The sequence below is a fragment of the Platalea leucorodia genome, assembly GCF_965183815.1.
Source record: "Platalea leucorodia genome assembly, chromosome: 1".
Lineage (NCBI taxonomy): Eukaryota > Metazoa > Chordata > Aves > Pelecaniformes > Threskiornithidae > Platalea > Platalea leucorodia.
The window spans coordinates 93390222-93412685 of NC_138823.1; the positions used below are offsets into that span (position 1 = coordinate 93390222).

Consider the following 22464-nt stretch of genomic DNA (forward strand, 5'->3'; position numbering starts at 1 on the left):
CAAAATGACACATCTATAGGAGCTACATGTCAGATAATGGGTCAGTGACTGAGAATAGGATCTCTAAAGAGCATGCACAAATTTAATTGCACAATACCAAGAATAATTTCGACTCCGAACAGGATAACGTGCAAAGAACAGTACTGTGAGACAAATGTAGCACCTATATGAGGTCTGCTCCTTTGTAATGATCAAAGATGTTCTGAAGTCATTAAGAATGATGCTCAGTTTGATTACCCCCAAATCATACTAACATACAGTTTATCCATGAAAGAAAACTGTCCAGCGATTTTTATATAAAACTGAGTACTCTAGCAAGAGAGTATGCATGCGAATAAGAGGAAGGACTAAAAATGCTACTCATTATTTCATGTTCAGTGGATTTTCCAAGTAATGTTTTTTACAGATGTTCTTCAGAACATTGTCCCCGCCACTGCTGTATATACATTTCTGAGGTTCTAGTTAGTACTGGAAACCTGAATCTAGGACTTCAGATGTTAAAATGCAAGGAGAGGGGAAAGAACCTCAAATGACAAAATTTCTGTTCTCCAAGTGCAGGGGGTGGGGGGAAGGGGGTGTTAAAAAAAAAAAAAAAAAGGGGGTTAAAAAGAGCAGGATTGTATTTTTGGCATTAAACCTCTCTATTTAAATTTATGTAAAGATACCATCAACGACTTCCAAGAAATTTTTTTAAACCTAAACCCCTAAACTTAAATTTGTGAACACAGATGCAAATAGAAAACCTCCAGCACCTGGCAAGTTCTTTCAGGTTAGTCAAAAACCATGTGTTAATTTGAGTCGTCACATCAACAGATGAGGGCAGGAGGACTTATTTTTGTTTAGGGGCATTTCAGCAAAAAAGCTAAAGTGGGAAACAGCCGGCACAAAGCTTCCTCAAGCCAAACCAGCAAGAGTTTATCAAGGGTTTTGTCCAGTAATGCACCAAACTGAACCTGCTAAACTGAAAACCGTTCAACCGTTTGTTTGTCCTTTCAGTTGCTTTCTGTAGCAATCACCATTGGTGCTGATTTTATTAATGACTCATAGAAAATACATTTGTGTTTCAGCAAAAAACAACCACTAATTGACTTTAGTGAACAACACACTCCAGTTTGGTTTTGAAAAATATTCTAAATGAAATTGAAATTACATGAAGAACATGAACAACAGAAAGCAGGATGCTCCTGCAACAGAATTTATACATTTGGTTTGTGTTATCTTGAACAATACAGTAGTTTTTACAAGTCATGGGGGTTTTTTGCAACTTTTATTCATGGTTTTCTTAGGAAGTAGTCTCAGTGACACTTTTGAAAAGTCCGTATCATTAAGGCTGGAGTGTGCCAATCACAAATATGAAGTCTCCTGTTAAAGCCCTCCTTCCCCATCTCTATTACCCTTTCTAAAATTATAAGAAGGAAATGTTGAAGAGTTAAGGATTTTACTTTACTTGCACAAAGAGATGCACATATTTCTAACTCTAACCCAAAATTCCCATTCTAACCTGCCTCATCTGAAGTAATGCAGAGTGGGAGAAAACACTAATGAGTTTATACTAAGTTGTGGTTTATCTCCTTTAGGACACACCAAGAACATTTACAGGACTACACACTTCAGCAAGAGAGGCAGGACGTTGTTAGTCTGCCTTGACTAGATGATGTATTCAAGCCCCCAGGCATGTCAGGGCATATCTAACCTCTGAGCACCACCTATCACACTTGGCTCCTGAACCCTCAAGGGGATCTCTGAGTACTACAATAAAACAATACATCCCACCTGCCTCTTTCTTTCAGGGAATGCTGGAATGTGATCGCTACACCTCTGGAATATGCCCATGTTACAAGCATGGATTAAGACACTCTCCACATCATCTCCTCTGCACAGAGCGGGTCAGAGCATTTGCTCTGTTCTGGTCAACACTATCCAAGCAATGAGAAACACCACGCATTTGCTGGTCTAAACATCTCTCGTGCAAACAGCTCGTCACTGAAAGCTTCAAACAGTCCTCATCCTCTCCTCCCTGCCATCTGCCACTACAGGAACGCGCTTCCCTTGGCACAGCTAGCGTGTGCTGAGCAACTCAAACCGTGAACTAATTTAGAGCATCACCACAGCAGCCTCTGCCAAGGGTACCTCATGATGAAGGCCCGGCCTGACTCGCTTTAAAAGCTGCTTTGTGGAAGTCTCTTGGAGGCTTCTTAGTGGGCTACCAAAGTAATTTTTGAAAAATTAGTCAGAGCTCCCAACTTCACAAGCAGAGCTAAAGCCAGACAGGGCACTGCTTCAAACTAGAGACAATCTTGTGTTGCCGCTATACCTGAAAGAAAAATGGTAGCTATTTTGCTCAGCATGGTCTTCTGAAACATCTCATGAGGGGAAACACTTACCATGAAAAGGCAGTGAAACAGCATAGAAGAAAGTTAAGTTTTTTACTAGAAGAAGCGCTCATACACTTCCTCTTGATGGTAGCACAGAGGCTGAAAATTGAGAGCTTCCAGCACTGGATAGCTGATACCAGAGCTTAGTGCTATAGGTGGAAATATAACAGTCCGACTTGGCTAAATTATTAATTTGCAGAGTTGATCTTTATACAACAACAAGGGCCTTGTGATATATTAGCAACTCTGATTTTGAAGGCTGTCTTGCCATCTCCCTCTTTAATAGTTCCCATAAGTCTTTCAGCTGGATACCAAAGACAGCAGAGCCTGTCCAGAGAACATGTTGCCCAGCCATACCCAGCAGGGACTTCTCTCATCATGTCATCATGATGCAATTTTCATATATGAATGGCCTCCTACAGCTCAAGACTTCTGTATGGCATCCAACACGCTTTTAATAGACTGGCAGTTCTCACTTGCTGAGCAGCATCTGTCCAGAATTAGCATATGCTTTTTTCTTAAAAAAAAAAAAAAAAAAAAAAAAAAAAAAAAAAAAAAAAAAAAAAAAAAAAAAAAAAGCAGGGCTGATTGGTTTCCCAATATTTCCCTATTTAGTTATTTCGTGTTGAGCGTGATATGCTTTAGTCCAGACAAATGCTTTCTGGACTGGTGTCTGGGTGAGGATATTCCTTTGGATTACAGAACCAAAGAGGAAAGCACTAAGGCAGCTTTCAGCACTTCAGGAGTTATCAGCTGGTGGAGCTGGGGACACAACATAGGAATTTTTTCTTTTGTTGTAGCACAGGGTAATCCCTGTTATACACACACACAAAAAAAAAATGAAGTCAGTCCAGAACGTGCAACCATGAGAGAAAGAAAGAAGTTTCCACAAGCTGGTGATGAAAAGAAAGAATTAGGAAACTAAAAGATGAGGCTATTCCCCTTCATAGCTTCAGTAAAAGCTCCTCCATAGTAAACCTCATCACATTAAGTGCTAACAGCAGATGTGATAGGTTTCTATGGCACAAACCAAAATAGCTGCAAAAATGCTATCCACAAACTATGCTAAGCAGATTACTTGCATTGTGCCAGAGCTGCCAGTTCAGTTCCTCTATAGCTTAGTTTGCTTTCCTTTTCTAAAAAACTGCACATGTATAGTCTAAAGATCATCTGTACATATGCAAGACTATCATGCCCAACTAAAACTGCATTAAGATTTACAACATCCAGCCAGGCTTAAAAAATATGAAACGAGATTCCAGATCTTAATGCAAGCTGATATGAATGCATTATATATACTAGGTCTGCAGGCTATGACCATTTGATCTTAGATACATTTCTCAGTTTTTCATAGGTATCCAGTCATTTAGCCCTTCACTTTCCTCCAAAGGTCTGGATTTACCAGCCAGTCATACACTTTTTTTTTTTTTTAAAATTCATAAACTTGATTCAGCACTTCCTCTTGTGATTTCCCCAGCTACAACTTTCCGATCCTTAACACTTTATAAAACAGGCAGATCACAGCATTCAGCAGAGAAAAAAAAACTGGTGCAGAGAAGTTATACAGATTCTCTATAGCATCCTTTTTTTTCCTGCAACTTCTATTCCTCACGCATACTGGCTCTGTTCTAGTTACAGCATCTTTTTGTTGCCTGTATTCTATTAATGCATTTGACTGTTTACTCAGGGAGCATGAAAAATTGTTCTAAAAGATCAGCACAGATTTTTTTTTTAACTGCGCTCTTCCCGTTCAGTTCAGCTTCTTAGATACTGAGTATTTGAAACCCTATTTCTACTCTGATTAAAATTTTAAAATTTTCAAGAAAAAAAAAATCTAAAATTCTTTATAAGATGACGTGGCCTGTGAAGTTTTTTTATTTTCAAAGATACAGTTCATTTAAGTTGTGCTGGCTGCACAAGCTAACAGACTGGACAAGAAAGATGCTTAGTTCAGTCAGCAATTAGCTCTTCTCTACCTTCCCCATCCCTCCAGCCACCTACCGCATCAACACTTAGCTAGGTAGTCGTCAATTCAGGAAAAGGGGAGGAAAACCACTGCTCTGGAGATAGCATGTACCAGATTAAGATGATATTATTAATGGCATCAGAATACAAAGAAAAAAGAATAAATAGCTGCCCTCTGTGGGTGCTCTGCAGAGTTAACTATGCAGAATGAGGGGGAAAAACCATAACCTATAAAGCTAGTATTTTAAGAAAGTTAGAGAAAAAGAAGAGCGAAGGTTTCATAGGCATCACAGAGTATTTTCTCAGCAACCGGAAGACATTATTGCAACATTCAAAAAATCCCATACAGTGCTTTAAGATCACTCTTTTTGTTTGGAGAACAAATCCCACGAATGGTAAGACTTGAAACAGAACCATCTGGTACATGAGTATCAGAGGGGCACAGATCAGCTATTCACATGAAATGGAGATGCCTAAAACTTATGACAGCTTTGGTACTGAGCAGAAAGAGATAACAACAGTCCCCAACCCAAAAAATTGTGCATGTTTTGTTGGGATTTCATTTACTTACGCTTCATCCAAATGACTTCAATTGAAACACATACACTGATATACTCTTTCCTTGTCTGAAAAAAACAACACACTAAAAATAAAAACAAAACAAACATTCTGTAGCAACAGAAAACAAAGAAAGAAAACTAACATGCGCACAGAAGCAGCACAAATGCAAAAGCCTACTCTTACTGCAATTTGTCGTAAACAGAGTGAACAGTGGAAAGCTTTTGTGGCAGAGGACAGTACAGGAATGCCCAGGTAAACTCTTGTCGACTTAAGATCTACATTACTGTGATCATTACGATGTCTCCAAGACGAGTGCAGCATACAGAGCTTCCTGCAACGCAGCAGCGGTCAGTCTGACAACAATAATGCTATAAGTAAATTAATGCCAAGGGACTCCACAACCACAGGCGACTGGTAACAGGATTCATACGTTTACTAGATCAAACCTCTGGTGCAGGTCAAGAGCAACAGCAAAATTACTAGTAACTGACAAATGTGTGGTGGACCATGTGAAAGAAGCTGGTAGTCCATTTCCTGATTGATGGGCAGATGTCTACAATGCACACAACAGTCACTACAACTGGCACCTCAAAGCATCTCAGACAGACCAAGGACTGTGAAATGCTCTCTCTATAAAGTGCAAAGCTCGGATACCTCTGTAACCCAGCCTTACTTGAATCAACTTCCACAAACAAACAAAAATGGAGCACGCGAGAAAATCCACTGTTGCCTCTGGCAATATACTTCAGCAATTACTTACCCTCATGATTAAAGCCTTGCTTACTTCCAGTCTGAATCCGTGTGACATCGTTTGTCAGCCACGCATATCACGCTGTTCTCTAAGGCGAGTTCTCTGCACGGGGAGCCACGGACTGTCACCAGACCACCCCTGCCTCTCTTTGTGAATAATACCTCTCTGGGACAGGGCTTGAATGACTGTCTGACCAGAAGACCTTCGAGGACCCCTTCCTTCCCCAGGACTCGTGCTGTACTCCCTCCTGCATTACACACAGCAACCACTGCCCAATCCACTGGAGGAAGCATTCTTGCTTTTGCCAGTATTTAAGCGTGCGCATGTATGTGTGTGGTTGGGGGGGCAAAGGGGGAAGGGGTAAGAGTGACAATTAAGGATGCTGCAAGTTCAGCTGCTTGGACATAACTGTCCACCACAGCACGCACCTTCCAGAATGGGATGCAGCTGTTTTCAAACAGCTGCACAATCCACATCACCCTATTTCATTTGGGCCCACATTCATCTCCATATAATATCCCCCAGAACAGGGTCAAACACCTGGAAAATCCACAGAGAAACACTCTCAGCTTCAACGGATCTGGAATCAGATTCTTACAGGCAAGATTAACAAGATTTGCCTTTACCTCCTTCGCTTAGGTCAATTAGCACAAAATTTGTTAGACTCCAGATCTAATGCAGCAGAGTAACACCTAGCCAGCATCCTTTGAAGCAACAGGGGGAAGAATTGCTCAGGTTTAGTTAAAAATGCTTCCACATTCTCTGTGGGTACTGACTGACCGCACCAGCTTGGTTAGGATATATGGGTATCACAAGAGTCAGACCTTTTGGTCTCCAACCCCAACAGCTGTTTGTCCTAGCTTTAAAAAGGGAGTTCTACCAAGAGATCCAAGAAAGTCACTGCCAGATATACTACTATTTAAAGCACACTCTGAGATACCTGTTTCCTCACCTGCCTTTCAGTGTCTCTGACATTCTGAACGGAGATTTTAAAACTTGAACTAGCTGAGAAATGGATTAGAAAGCAGGTGGCAAGAAACCTAATTATTCTCCTCCGTATATGGCTTTTGTATGGATTTATAAAACATCTGTGAGTGTTCCATGGGCAGCCGTCCAGAGTGCTCTGGAGGAGCCAACTTGATTCACCAGGGCTACTGCCTCTGTGCCTCTGCGGGAACTCACATGGTGCTGTTGGACACCCTTCTTACTCAGGGGGTGACCTCTGCGCATCTGAACTAACAAACCTTGTTCCACGCGGCATGCAGTCCTTTCTCTTGGACACGTCACTAGTTACCTATAGTTTTTTTTTCTGATGGAGTTATAAACATGCATCTTTAAACTACAAAATGCTTACCTAAGTGGTTAAGATCCTGTGTAACAATGTTTTACTTCATTGGAATAATAGCCTTAGGATGATCTCTAAATATAAATTAATTTCAGGCTTGGTTTTATTAGAGGACAAATTTCCTTGAAACAGTTTATACAAAAAGAACTAAGGGGCAATATTGCAATATAGTTCAGGCCAGATTTTGGCAAATTCCTTCCAGTCTAAATCACTTGAAATCTTACAAAACAATTCTATGCCTTGTACTTAATGCAGGCTGCCAATGTCTAAAGGTATAAAAAGTTTTAGAATCCAATTGATTTTTAAACCTACTTTTTCCAGTTATGCCAGCATGAAAGTACACAACAACTTCCTAAGGCCAAACTTTGATTATGAGCCACCCATAAATCAGACATCCATGAGGGTTTGTAAATGTTCATTGAGATAATGTCTAAATCCAGATTTCAGTAAGAAAACATTCTTCTTTGTTTTGGGGATTTTTTTTTTTTAAGTTACTTCTCAACAGGCACACACTACGAAACCTAAACCAATATAACATTTTTTTGTGAAACTCTTCATCATTTTCTAGCAAGTTGGTAAGCTACGAGGAACTAAAGCAACTTATATCCAAATACTGCAGTGTACAAAGCACAGAGGAAAGCACACTTTTCAAAAGGTACTGTGAATATTTTAAACACAATCAAGTAAAAATGGTCTGTAACATCACAGAAAGGGGCACTGCTGTAAGTTACTAAAGTAGAAAATAATTTTACAATCTGTAGCAAGTTGGTGTCCACCACAAACACTGACATTTGCTTTTATTTCTTGAGTATAGCATTCTTGAGTATGGATAATGAAGACAAGTTGGTCATTTTCATCCTCTACCCACCACTATCAGCTTTAAGTACTGTATTAGAAGTATTATTGCATCAAAACAGTCATTACTGAAACTTCAAAATCTGACAAGCAAGACATGGGTCATTTGTCACCTCTTGGAGAGCTAAGGTATGCATCCATATTCGTTTGTTCCACAGACAGCCAAAAAAAGACCAAATTCTCTTTGACAACATGTTACTACAACACTATGGAGTTTTCGATATCTCAAAACACTTACCTTCCATGGCTTACACAGAAAGCTCTGTTTAATGAAATATTTGTAGCATTTCCTATAGGTTGACTAGGAAATACTTGAGATAAAATATTGTTAGCAAAAGACAAATGCAACTACCGCAGTCCAAGAAAGGGCAGCTTTTTATAGATGATCAACATTCACATCAATACACACACACAAAACAGGGAACCTCAGGAAAAGATTCTCATACCACTTCAATCCACGTTTAAAGGTCTTAATAACATCAGACAGATTTCTGCACACAAATCTAAGTCCTCACTTTCCAAGAGTGAAATCTGGGGGCAAAGGGGAAGAGGGAGGCATGTAGGTAAAGCATTCCCATTTGACTTCAGTGGATCTGAGAACAAGCCCCAAGCACAGTGTAGATATATAAGCTGTAAACAAACCTACCTACAACCTGGCAAAGATGTAAATAGCAAAGGAAATAACACAACCTAACAGATGTTTTCTAGGCCCTTGTTCCTAAACAGAAGCATTTATTTGCAAACAAGCAATGCAGGAAGACCATGAATGATGAAGTAATTAATTATCAGCTCTGCTCCCAAACAAATGGAACTTGCAATCCTTCCACTACTTTAAAAACTGGAGAAAAGTTTTAACAGCTGTTTTCCAGATCACCAGCACATAAAGAAGTATATTGCATGCTGAGAAAATAGAAGGCACAGGTGCAGACACATTTCTTGTAGATGCAGGGGTGAATAAAGCAAGTCCATCCTCAGCCAGCCACTACTTGTTCCCATGCCACACTAACTTTTGAGACACTATTACGAACCAGACTGGGAACAGATCTGGGTAAATATCATTCTTCATGTCTTTTGTGGGCGTAGCTAGAGGAAGAAATGGTGACTTGGTTATATTTAACCCACAAAAGCTCCCAGACCTATTTACCATGCAGCCCTGCAAACAGATGCACTACCACAAGCAAGGAGGTGGTGTGTGGGCAGCCAAAACTACCACCACCACAAGAAACACTGGCCTGAGGCTGCAGCTGATCTGTGCCACAATTAGTCTTCCTACTTTTCTAATCATGATAATAAAACAAAGCAAGCTTCTATTTATTTTAGAGAACAGCATCCTAGAGGAAATCTCCTTAGTCAGTACAACCGTTTCTCTCTCCAGCTAAGAGCAGGCTTGAAATTCAGTATGTTTCAGACTTAACAAGCAGCAGGCACAACAGAAGTCCAACAGACAGTACAATGAAGTCAACAGCTAAAGCTCTGCTTCAGCACACTTCTCAGTTCAAGGTCAACCCTGAATTCGCCATTAATTTGATTTTGGTTTTCATCATGACATGCTAGGGACACCTTTTGTTCAGCTTACCTATTGACTTGTCTGGGAGAGGTGGAAATTCCATAGTTTAAGGACTGAATTCACTAGAGACTTTTTACATGAAGAGAACGAAAAGCAGAGATTCCCAGCAGCATCTGAGGGGCAACACCAGCAACTGCCCTACCCGCTATTTTGCCATATTTCATGAAAAGTGGAATGAAGGCAAGGAACAAACAAATTTAAGGGGACAAAAGTTCCCAACATAAATCAAGTGGCAGGATTTTAAGGTGTAGCAAAGCCCAGCCAAACTCCCTTCCTTCCAAGGTAAGCCGGCATAAAGAAGAAAGCACAACAGCCCAGCACAGGAGACCTGCAGCCTGATCCCAGCTCTTTCACTGCTCAAGATGACAGAGCAAGCGAAGTGATTTCAGCTCTTCAGATCAGCTTCCCTTCAGTAAAATGGGGAATACTACTTCACGGTAAAGTGCTAGAGACCTACAGCTGCTCTGCTGTATTAGATGTATTATATGAGGGAGCAGTGGTTCCTCCCACACCCCAGGCCTAAATAAGGCTATTTTACACAGAAAAGGACTGCAAAGCTCTTACACAACCATCTGCTATAAAGATTCAAAAAAGTGGCCCAGGTACAAAGGAGAGTTCGTAGTGGGGAAGGAGGAGAAGGAATGTTGTTGTTTATGTGATGCTTGAACTCCACACAGAGGAAAACTTACCTTTACTATTAAATTCATAACACAATTCCATTATTGTGTTATATTGATTGACACTGTAATTGTCACTTCCTTTGTCATCCAGATCTCTTGTTGTTATAACAGCAGCAACAACAAATCTGTGACTCAATCCCAAAACTACAGCTGTCAAACATTTCCACAAGAAAATCAGTCTCAAAACACCAATTGTATAGAACAAGAAATTGACCCCAAGATGACTACAACAGTCAACTGCAAAGTAAGGATACCATGGAGTCCCCCACACCTCTTACCTCGAGCATAGGGCGGGCACTGTCGTGGATTGAAAGAATGTGCGTAATGTTATTCTTACTCAATTGCTCTACATCTCGGGCATCTATGATAAAGGGAAAAGAGGAAGATAATTTATTTAACCTCCTGAAATAGCCGACTCCCCCTTGTGCATGTTGAAAATCACTTATCATTGGTACATTTCTTTTTGAAGCTTCATAAAGTAAAGCAAAACCCCAAACGCAGCTGTTCTAGAACACCATCAGAGGGGGTAACGAGAAGACACACTTCTAACTCCAAAACAAATTATCTACTATATAAAGAACAAGCTTAAGTGACTCAGGAATGTGTTCTTAAGTCAGAAGTTTCATGTATTTTGCATCTGAAATATAAGTCTGTGTTTGCCTGTGTGCAGGTGATGGCCATCTGAACAAGCAGTCAGAGCTGTACAAGAAATGGCTTACCTCCTCTCTACCCACAAATCCCCCTTCAGGAGACATATTTTCACTTGGGAGATAGACCTTGTGATATCCAGGTCTGAGAAGTGAAGCCAACCATATCACCTGAATTGAGATATTAACAGGCAAGCCAAAATGAGAACTAGATTCTTATTTCCTGCGGGCTAGTAAGGAAAAATGTGCGTTTAGCTGATACATACCATAATTTTAAGTCTGAAGAGAGAGAGAGAGATGATAAAGATACTGAACATATGAAAAAGCAAAATGCTACAGCAAGGAAGCGCAGTTGTGAAAAGGTGGTTCCTAGACCTGCAACCAAGGGGTTTCAAACATTCAAAACTGGAAAGCAAACCGGGGCGACTGAAAATTTGATGCTAGATATTGCGAAAGCATAGGTTTGTTTCTGTGAGAAAGAAGGTAAAATAGATTTATCTGTCATCAGCGAGCAACTTTCCCCATACTAAACCATTAGCATGTCAGAAAATTACCTCAAAGAACCACTAATACAGGTAAAAGTTAGTTTATGTCCATTTACTTTTGACCTTTTTGCTTGAGAATGGCACAGTACACCATGGCAATTACAGCAGTGGTTTTGTGATGTGAACACCTGCCTTCCAAATCTGCCCATGCAATCTGTTCACATTAGGCTGGTTGCACACAAAAAAAGAGCACTGACCACAAAGGTTTCAAACCGGCTCTCTCTAGGTACAAAAATAACAATAGCATCACCTGTACATTCTTTATGTACGTGCAAGAGTTCAATTAGCATCTCTTACTTCATCTTATTCCACTCTACTATAAAGTTTCAATGCCTTTTCTACATCACAAAGAGGAATTGGACATTTAATTATACTGCCCCATAGACAAGATCCACGTGAACACAATAACAGGCAATTAAATTCAAACCTAATCCAATTATGAAAGCTTCTCCAAGGCTAATAAAATGGAGAGAAGAGTCAAAACTGCATTGATTTCACTTGCTACTGGTCAAGCCTGCATGATCAACACAGATCCCTAATCCTTCAGGAGAGAATTAACACAAATTCCATCTGAAACAGAATTAAGGTCTAGCTTCACAGAACAATTAAAATTTCCTAAAAATCTCAGAGTGAGCATTTCAAAGAAGAAATGGTAATGTTTGCCAGAAGAGGTCTTCTAACCCACCTGACCTTCAGATTTTTTTAACAGTTTATAGGATAGTCTTGATCCCTCAAAGAACACCTAAGTGGGCGAGGGTTTGGAAGCCCAGAAGCCAGCCTGTGTCCCTAAAAATCACTGCTTTCTGTTCTCCAAAGGCTAAGGGCAGATTTCAGAGCCTGCTGGCTGGAACCTATGGTGTTAACGCATACCTAGCGCAACAAGACCCCAATCTCTAATTATCAATGTGACCCACATGGTAAGAAATGGCTCGCCACACAAGGCAGACAGCTTTAAAAGGAGATAGGACCCAAACTAAATGTTGGCTGCTTTGAACCAGTCTGGAAGGCCTAATGGACACAGTACAACTCAAATGGGACTGAAAGATCTTAGTTCTTCAGTTAACCAAGGACTTAGGCTAAAGGAATTTCAACAAATCAAGACTATACAGTAAGACAGTGAGATTTCAGATATTCCTAGAAACAAGCTGGAAATGGCTATCCCAGACCAACATCCCAGGATAACCAGCAGGTCCTCAATATATTTAGGGAACAAATCACAAAAGTAGAGGAGAAAAAGCTTCCCAGCCAGTGACTGTATGATCTGGATCTAAAGTTTAAACAGTTTACAAAGGGGAAATTCCCCTGGTTCCCCTGGCACCTGCCATAATTCTCTACAGATACTACAGACAAAGTTATTTAAACAGCAGTACAAATGAGATATCCTGTCACTCACGGTCTCATACCATAAATAAAAAAAAAAAAAAAAAAATTAAGGGGTTATGTAAAGGATCACCAAAAGCCAGAAGAACCACCATCACCACAGCAATTCTAACTTCTTTACGGTAGCACAGTGCTGTACAACCACATGCAGGCTCACATTTTGAAATCACAGTGTGAAACACCCCGTTTCCAAATCTAAAGATGAAAGAAAGCTATCAGAGTCCATCTTGCGCATCCCTAAAAGGTCCCTCAAATGTGGCATTATTCTTCACAGTAGGTTACCTAATATTCTGTTTCATACAGCAAAATGCTTCTCAGCCGATGTGGACTTCTGAGTAAAGCCTTCAGGAAACTCTCTCCTCACACAAAAGGACACGATTCACACTGGGGAAAGTCTTCCTCTCTCCCTCCCATGCCCATATTTAGCTTCTTTTCCCTCAATTTCATTCTGTGACTCCTAGCTTAACCTCTACTCATTGGCAGAGAGCTGCAAACACTTAATTGCAAAAGCAACGGCAAAATCATAAAAACAGGACCCAGCGGGGGGAGGTGGGGGGTGGTAGGGTGTCACAATTTGTATCCCTGCAGCTCTGGGAAGCCTTTACTGCATGGCTGGGGAGCAAATCACCTAGCATACTGTGCTTCCATCCCCCATGTGCAAAAGGGAGACAGTACTGCTCCAACCACTCCGATTAAGACACATCAATGACTGAAGGACTCCAATACTAGGGTGATGAAGTCTCAAATGTACATACCAACATTCTCTCTTACTTTAGTATTTTAGTACCCCCATAGAGATGCAAGGTGAGGAATAAAGATTTCTCCCTTTGTAGAGTTAGGTGGGAAGAAACAGATGTAGAGTCTTTTTCACCTCTACTGCTAACAACAAAATACCAAAGCATCCTGCCAGGAACAGGGAAAAAAAGCATTACAGTGATATGGGCCTCATCTGCAACATTTAACTGCAACTCACTTGTGAATGTAGAAGATTAAACGTCTCCACAAAATAAGTGAGATTAGTTTAAGTTTATTTTCATTTTGTCACCTTTCATCCTGTTAGCCAACTATCCCAAACCAAAACATCCTCCCTTCTTCCTCCTCCAAAGCCCACATTTCTGACTTTGTTGTTAGTCTGAAAAGACAGACATGCTCCTACAACATAGTAAGCTAGCAAGGATTAAGTTTTCAGTATAAAATTTTTGGTTACGTATACAAAAACAAGATAAGTGCATAGAGAAGGCAAGTCAGCCCAGTACATACAACAGTATCAAGTCTCAATCTGCAGGGGTATATAAACTACAGTTTCATCATCACCAGATTTTTTTTTTTTTTTTTTTTTTTTTTTAAATAAAGCAACTTTGCACCTACACTTTATTTTCTGCTTTGGAGAGAACTAGATAGACACCTAAAGGAGAACCTCCTCTCCAGTGGTTCAGAGCACTAAGAACTATTACTGAGAATGGTCTCCCATCAGGAAAGCTTTGTTCCAGAGTCCAGTGATCTGCACTCAGAGAGACACACACACACAGAAACTAAGCACATGCACAAAAACTCCACATCATCTATCCCCACTTCACACTATGTTCTAATACATGTTTTGTCCCAGCCTCTCGGAAGGACCTTTTTGGGGAGTGAGAAAGGTGGGGAAAAAGCGTTGAGTACTCTGTTGTACAAGAGTATCTATAAAATGTCTTCCTTCAAAAGATGAACCTGAAAAAGGGAATGGTATCTTCACCCTCTCCTGTTTTCAGTACCTGAAATAAAGCCTTAGAAAAGGGAACTTTCCCCCCCAAAAATTAAGCAACGGATAACAGGAATTAATTGAATCTAGAAACACAGCAGAACCACTTGGTAGGCACTGCCTTTTTATACACTTAGTAACAGGAAGGGCAGAAACTTTCCCAAGACTCTTCAGCTCATCCACAGCAACACTGGACTCTTTGGGGGGAATTAAACCTCATATTGTGGCTTTCCCCTTCAAATCAAAAAGCCCCCAAATATTCCATTGGAAAAACTTGAATCTTCCAAAAATGATTACAAGCAAGGAAGGACACAAGCTCTTTAATACTCAAGGTAGAACCACTCTTGAGTCTCTGGTGCTCGCTACTGCTACACCTTTCGGTTTGGAACCAAACAAGCACCCATTTAGAATCTCCTATCAGAAGCAATGGTATTTTTTCTATTTGTGCAGAGAAACAGCCTAAAAAGCCCTGTCGTATCAGTCTCTTAAGGAACAAAGCACCTATTTTTATCGTGAGCACAGGTACCTTTCAAGGGACATCAGATTTCCAGTGCAGAAGACATGTGGGCATGCAATTCACAATAAATGCTTTGTCTTTTGAGAGGATTGAATTTCATCTGTAAGGTACAACTGGAACAACCCAAAATTTCCCCCAAACTAGAGGCGGGGAGAAGCGTTAACTTCCACTTTCTCTTTCCTCTTTTTTCTCTCTTAGCCCCCTACCCTCCCATTTGCAAAGTAATAACTCCTTATTAAGTTTCACTGAAGAAGCTCGAGAGCTCTGTTTCCTTCTGGGCTTTCAGACCAAACTGAGTCTTGGTATTTTCTATGGACATCTGTGGCTCTTCTTGAATTTTTCTGCCCTCTAGCTGTGCAATCTCAAATACACTCTCTCAGGAACATACCACAATTTTAATGTGCTATTGATGAGCAAAATCATGCTTATAGATCTTATAAGATAACAAGCTCTTAAGCACATACCAAGATCTATGCTTTTTCAGGAAAGTTTTCCAGAGACATCCTGAAGTCCTGTGGACTTACGGGGATTTCATCATGTACTTCAGTGCTTTCCATAAGCAGGACTACACATAACTTTCTACCCTAAAGACTCTAAGGTGGTTACAAAAGCCCCTCTCATTCTATGTGCCTAAAGATTTGCACAGCAGCAGCAGCCAAAACAGAAGCAGCAAGCCCAGCTCCCACTTCTGCCACAGATTTATTTCACAAGTTTTTCTTGGGCCTCAGTTTATTTCCCAGTCAAATGCGGAGGAGTTTGCACTTCCTCTGTCATGGATTGGTTTTAAGTTGATTAGGCCTAAAAAGACAGTAAGAAACCCTATACAAGAAGTAGAAATATTGCTGAATATTGAATAACAATTCCCCAATCGGAATGACTGCTGAATGCCTTCTCCAGACAGCAGCCCTCCAGGATAACAGTGTTTAACATCTTTAACATCCTGCTTTCACTCAGCGGGAAGGCACCCATCTGGCACAACTGTGCCTCTTCCCACTCTGTCAGTGTCTCCCGAGGTCTCCCACGCAGCAGGGAGACAGGAGTGTGTGTAGAAGGGTATTTCGACCTAGCTATGGAAACCCTGCCCGCCCAGGCTGCCCAAAGAGTCACTGGAGACAGGAGGGGAGGCTATCCTCCAGAGGGCAGATCAGAGCGACCCAGAGGGACTCCCCTGACTCACCTTCTGGAGAAGCTCCCTCCTCTCTACGCCCTGCACAGAGACCCGGAGGGTGCCACGATGCCTCAGCCCTGTGTCCAGGTGAGATGCACAACGCCGGAGATTCAGTGTTACTCTTCTTACTGACAAGATGCAACTTTATTCAATTCAAGCTATCGATCTCAAGCTGAAGAAACAGGAGACTGCTCAAAAGTGCATTACAGGAAATAATTTTGTAAACCCATGACTTTAAAAGTACCTAGACATTTCAGCTGCCCAAATCAGAATGCTCTAAGCAATCCCAACTGTATATGCTGCTGAGTATTTCTGAGTCAACGATCCCCTTTATGGCAGTCTCAAAATTCATTAGTCACTGTTTGAAAAAGTGCCACAAATCAGAACATGCCCCAGGAACGTGGCAATCAAACTCCTCCAGAAAAATACACTGGTGATTAACCAACAGCCTGTTCCTAAATGGGATGACTTCGCTGCACAGAGAGCTCGTTGCAATTGCTCTTAAGCGGCAACGCAGGGGGGTGTTGAGGGGCAGGGGATGCAGAAAAAGATAGAATTATAAAAGTTTTCTTTTGTATTAGTGATGTACTGTAACACCCATCTTTTCTCTTCCTCTCCAGGTATGGAAGCTAATTTGAGATTATAACAATGGATACTCGTGATGGTAGAACATCATGATTAGATGCAGTGTGAGCAAAGGTCATAGCAATAAATAAATGAACACATTGCTCGTGTTTCTAACCAATTTAAAAAACAGACTCCGTAACACAAACACCGAGATTAAAGCCAACCCATCCTTACTCTCTTTTATAGAGGTAGCTGAAGCATTTCAGCCTCTGCTTTTTTTCCAGCTAGACTCCCAGAAACACTGCCCACTCACACCACCTTCACGTGCACGCCTCTCCTCTCTGCGCAGAAGTGACCCAATGTGCCATTTAAGGACCATGAGCAAGGCGCACAGCTGAGGGGCCAGAGCAGCACGAGCGAGAGGGTCGCAGGCCCTGGCATCGGCAGAGATGCTGACTCACTCCGCAACCTCGGCCAACTCCCCTCAGCTGGTCAAACTGTTCATCAGCTGAAAACAGAACTGCACCAAGAAACAGATGCTCTGGCTGAGTTTCGCTCCCCTGGGCAGACTGTCAAGGGCTTACCAGGAGGACGGCCACAGCGAGAGGAACAGATCGAGAGCCACGTTCCTTGGGCCCATCCTGCCCACCCTGCCAGACAGCTTGAAACCTAGAGGACTCCACTATCAAACATCCTCCCATCCCACCCCTCTCCTGAATTACTTGACAGGGAAGAAAAGAAAGAAAAAAAAAAAAAAATAGGAAGCAACATGGCTGTGACCAAGTTAGTTTTGTTACTGGTACATGTAGTGGTCCATCCAAAGTGTTTTCAAAACTATCCTCTTCCCCTTATTTTCCTTTTTTCCCCACTTTCTTTCTTCTCCTTTCATTACCTACTTCCACCAGTATAAACTCACCCCCATCCTCTCATTTTCCATGATTAACTCCCTCTCACACACTAGTCGTTGTACTTGTGTTTGCATTCCAATGTGTCAAAAGGCAGCTTTTAACTTCGCATGTACCTCCAGGCTGCCTCTCAAGGCTCCACTTACCAAGAGGCAGCAAGCACCGGACCAGCAACAGGGGTCAGCAAGTCCAGAGACAGGTAAATTGGGCAAAAAACACTGAACTCACAGGTTTCGGGATGGGGGGGGAAGGGTGGGTATGAGGCAGAGAGGAGGTGCAGCAGCATCTGAATCCAATGCAGATGTTGTCCGATCCTAACAGACCAGCTGCGATAGCAGACAGACCAGGAAGGGCAGGATATCGCAGTAGCCCCTATGAGTCCTGCTTTGCTGTTGTACCCGAACATAGAAAATACAGGGTCTACATGTATGAAAACGACTGTACAGGCACAACCGGTTTACTTTCAAGTAGGGACCATCAGCTGAAACTGATGCTAACAGAGTGCTTTGAGAACAGGTCATTTATTGGGATGTCTACATAAAGTTTCCTGTGTTTTCTAAATATGGTTCTATCTTTCTGTACACAAAAAATAAACCTCATGCAAAAAGGAAAAAAAATCCAGAGAATCTTACATCCGTGACACGGACAGCGCAAGTATCAGTGGTCAGACAGCAATCTGCAGACCTATCAGTCTCGCAAGCAGTGATAACAGAACTCTTTAGCAGTTGTTATAAATAACCAAAATAACGAAAGCAATGAGCGGCAGGCATACTATGCCTTTACTTATAAGGAGGGCTTGAAATACGCCTTACAAAGAATCTGCCCAGCTCACAGGCTTGCCTGCCAAGCACAGGAATCGCTTAAGGCAGGCCAATGTTTAGGAATTCCAGCTGAAGCATGCTCCGAGGAGATGGTGTTCATTTTTCTTTTCTTAAAGTACTTGCAGCACAGCGCACGGATGAGAAAGCAAACAAGTTCTTCTTTAAGTGCTACCAGGTGAATCCAGAAATGAAGCAAGATGGGGTTAAAGAAGCTGCAGAGATGTCAGATAATTCCGGAGGCCTGCGAAAAAACACCTTAAGACCCCTGCTAAGTAATCCTAGAGATAATGATAAAACTAATCTTACCTTTAAAGTTGCCAATGAACAAGCCAGGCAGAATCTGTGAGAAAGAAATATAGTATCAAATATAGATATCTTGTGGTAAGACAATTTGACAAAGTTCAATTTGCATACAGGATGGAACATACTACTTTAGCAGACTATTGTCAAATGCAATCTAAAAAGCGCTGACAACATTTTGTGCCTCTTTGCAACCTTCTCAGACTACATCACTCTAGGTACGCCACACTTTGAGAGCATTCGTTGACAGCTGGGGGTTGTTAATCATGCAGACTCTCACATAATGGAGGCTCTCCAAGGATAGCAAAAGTGGTTTACAAATACGAAGCGGGCCTGGCAACGCACCCCTCCCCCTGCCCCCCGCAGCAGGATAAGAGTTACCCTCATTTAACTAATGATGAAACTTCATACAGAAAAAGTGATTTGCCTAAAGTTGCTAAGCAAGCCGGACAAAGCACTGCAAAATGACATCCTTCAAGACTTCTGCAGTGCAAAGCCGTGCAAGTCGGGGCTGCAGCACTGCGGGGCTCTTCGATAGCGGAAATCACTGCAAACAACGAGTTGTGTGTTCACATAGAACGAGAATTGATGAAAGTCCTCGAGTTGCATGTTTCTCTCCCAGATCTACCCACTCACCCCAACACTCCCAGAAGCCTGCACGGGTCTCAGTTACAGGACTTTCTTTAATTGGGGAGTTTCAAGGTCAGCCTAAGCACCAGCCTGTGCAGTCTGAGGACACGTACACATACACAGAGGCAGGTGACACCGCAGTGCTACCCCTCCCACCCTCTCATAACCCTCCCAACTTGGGAACAGCAGTAAGGACATGAAAAACCCCCAGGTACACCAAACACACAATTTCTGGCTAAGAATTTTGTTCTCTGCCACCTGAAGTCTCTGACCCATGCCCACATCCTTTGAAGAGACCAGAACCATGGTGGTAGAACCGTACAATCCATTTTTCTTCAGTGCATGCAGAGCATACCACCAATACAGATATGTCAGCGCTGACTTCCTAAAGCCTTAGCAACACCCAAGTGTCACCACAACAGCAGCAACAGTCTCTCGGGCACAGCTATTTAAAGGGAAAACTCCACCCATTTTGCTCGGTCCAGCAGCCGTGAAGTTCCGAAAGTCATGAAGGACTTTTCATCGGGGATTATCGCCCCAGCCTCCGTTTCACTGCAGCCTTCCTGCTGAAAGGCGAGCCAGCTTACCACGCAAAGGTTAGCAGGCTGGCAGAAGGGCCTGCAAAATAGCTTCTGATCTGCCTTAACTCCAGGGCTTTCATCCGATAAAAACGTCATGTTCAGTGTTATTTATCTACCCTTGCAGAAAACAGAAAGGCTGCAGCACTTCTCACACTCCCTGCAGCTTTGGTTTGGGCAAACGCTCCTCCCTCTCAGCTTTGCCGGGTGATCCCTCTCTCCCCACCATGTCATACCAGCCCTAACCACGGGGCTCAATTCTGCCACCGGTTCTGGCACCCTTGCTGTACCCTGAACTGCTTACAAATTGCGGGCTGCTTGACAACACCAGCTAGACAAGAAAATGGTTCTTCAGTCTGCTACAAACAGGCACCTGCAAGTTTTGCCCAGATAAGCTCAGACAGCTTTCTCCCCTTTCCTTCCCTCTTCTTTTGTACAAATTTGACATTCCTACAAAGACAGCAAAAATCAGCAGGGCAGTTTCCAATGCCAGGGTATCAAGTAGGGAAAAGAACCCTTACAACATTTTGCCGTTCCTTTCCACGTTCACAAGACTCATGGTTTTATGGACTGATTCATTACTTTAAGCACACTCGAGGACTCTGCTAGAAGTGCAGCTCAAAGGCCACCATCCCAGGCTAGGAATCAGAAGCCGGTAGCTGCTCCAGAGAGTAGAGTACCCAAGGGCCATTGCTAAGGGTCAAATTGTGCAAACAAAAAACATGCTCTAAAGCAAGAGTCAAGTTATGAACGAATTGCACCAACCAGATCACCCCAGCCAGCTCCCTCAACTTCAGCTTAAAAAATTATAAAAACAAAAAAAAGTCTTTCTGATATTTTTAAATAGCTGTCTGGTATTTCCTATCTGCAGCACAAATCTCAAATCACACCACCACTACTGTAGATGATAGCATTTTAGACTCCAGGACATTATTTCTGCATCAAACATGTACTCTCAAGAGAGGATAAAAGCTTAAATTCCAGTCACAATCATTAAGGTTAGACATTATAAAATAAAGATACCAAGAAACACCAGGGGGTTGCAAAAAATCAGGCTTCTTAGATGGCTGTTGGCAAATGAGGAAAAATCCAGAAGTTCGCATTTGTGCGTCATGAAGCAACGTTGTACGCTAGGTAGGAAATTAGGACACTGTGCAACCAAGGACAGATGCTACCCCTGTTGTCCTAGTCATTCTAGAAGCAAGAAACATTACTATGGGTGAAAGCTACCTGGAAAGAAGTGAATCTTCATGCCGTGCTGACTAATACTTCGGCACTAGACTATGGCTGGGAACTTTCAGCTGTGTCATCTCACACTGCCTTCAGTAACTGCAACTCCAGGCTGCGCAAAATGAAGGCCGATGGCTGCTAGGGGTGTGTGAGAGAGAAGGGGTGGGAGTCAGAAGAGAAGAAAAATAAGGTGGTTGTTTTTGTGAACTTTTCAACCACTGCTTTATGAATAAAAACAGTAGCCTCTTTATATCATCCGAAACACTGAAAAAATGACCACGGACTAAATAACAGATGTAGAAGAATGCACAACCAAGCGACAAGGACACCAACGCCTGTCTTCGTTCATACCTCGCATGAGAACAGCTCACATTCTCCGCCTTGCACAAAGGCAGAGCCCTGCAATGGACGATAGTTGCTCCAGTTGCTAATGCTTCTCATCAGTCCTCTCTGCAAATATACCTCTCCGGAAAATGGCTTAAAGAGCTACTTTGCTGCTGTTTCCTATATAGACATGTGGTTATAATAAAGCATCTAACTCCTTGCCCAGCGCTGCTTCTAGATGTGCTAGTACTGATGGGTGCTCCGGAGAAGTTCATGGGGCTTTCTGTGGAGACAGCCCGGCGCTGTAGAAGGAGCAGACGAGCCCACCTTGTCGAGCCCACCTTGTCTAGCAGTAGAGGAGAGTGGCACGCGTCAGCAAGAGGGATTCGCCGCTGACATGAACTGGTGCAGCTTCGTGAATCGGTGCAGCTCCGCTGGCTTCCATAGAACTGCTCACATCAGCTGTAACCATCCACGCTGATTTACATTTCTTATGAATCAACTCCTACAACGAACAGGGCTTATCTGCCCTTTTTGTAGAGATAACACTCAACTTGACCCTTCAGAAGAGTCTGCATGAATAACGGGCAGTTAACTGTAGCAGGAGGAACAAGAACTAGAACCCAGGAAAAACTCTTCCCTAAGCATATCCTGTTCACAGATAATCAAACTGAAGTACTACAATCTCTTTATCACCATCTCAGCCACTAGACTTCAGCTCCTGGAAAACAGCTTTGTAATTTTCAACCACAGACTTCAACTTGAACTTTGAATACAAGTCTAAGTTAGACATTAAGCACAAAGACAAATCAGGCCACCCAGACAATTTCCTAAGTCAGACCCCATTACTCATACTGTACTTAAAAGATGTTTGGAAAAAAAAAAAAAAAAAAAAAAGTAAAGCACTGAAAATTAATAGTAGTCAAGTCAATGCACACTCACTAGCCAATTCTGCTTCTCTGAGCAGAATAAAAAGGGTATTTATGAACCAATGCTTTCAGCTTAATTTGGG

The 22464-nt window shown here is 42.1% G+C and overlaps 1 protein-coding gene across 2 annotated transcripts in view; it reads right to left on the reverse strand.

The window, feature by feature from the left end:
* DUSP22 (dual specificity phosphatase 22) overlaps window positions 1–22464 on the reverse strand; it is a 44044-nt gene that overhangs the window by 19035 nt on the left and 2545 nt on the right. The window contains exons 2-3 of one of the 2 annotated variants that reach the window (XM_082326098.1): window positions 18697–18730; window positions 10378–10460 (exon numbers count right to left, since the gene is read on the reverse strand). In XM_082326098.1, coding sequence (XP_082182224.1) covers window positions 10378–10460; window positions 18697–18730 — 117 coding nt within the window. Of the gene's footprint in view, window positions 1–10108; window positions 10250–10377; window positions 10461–18696; window positions 18731–22464 lie in introns of those variants that run through there. The other variant, XM_082326099.1, reaches the window with a different exon arrangement.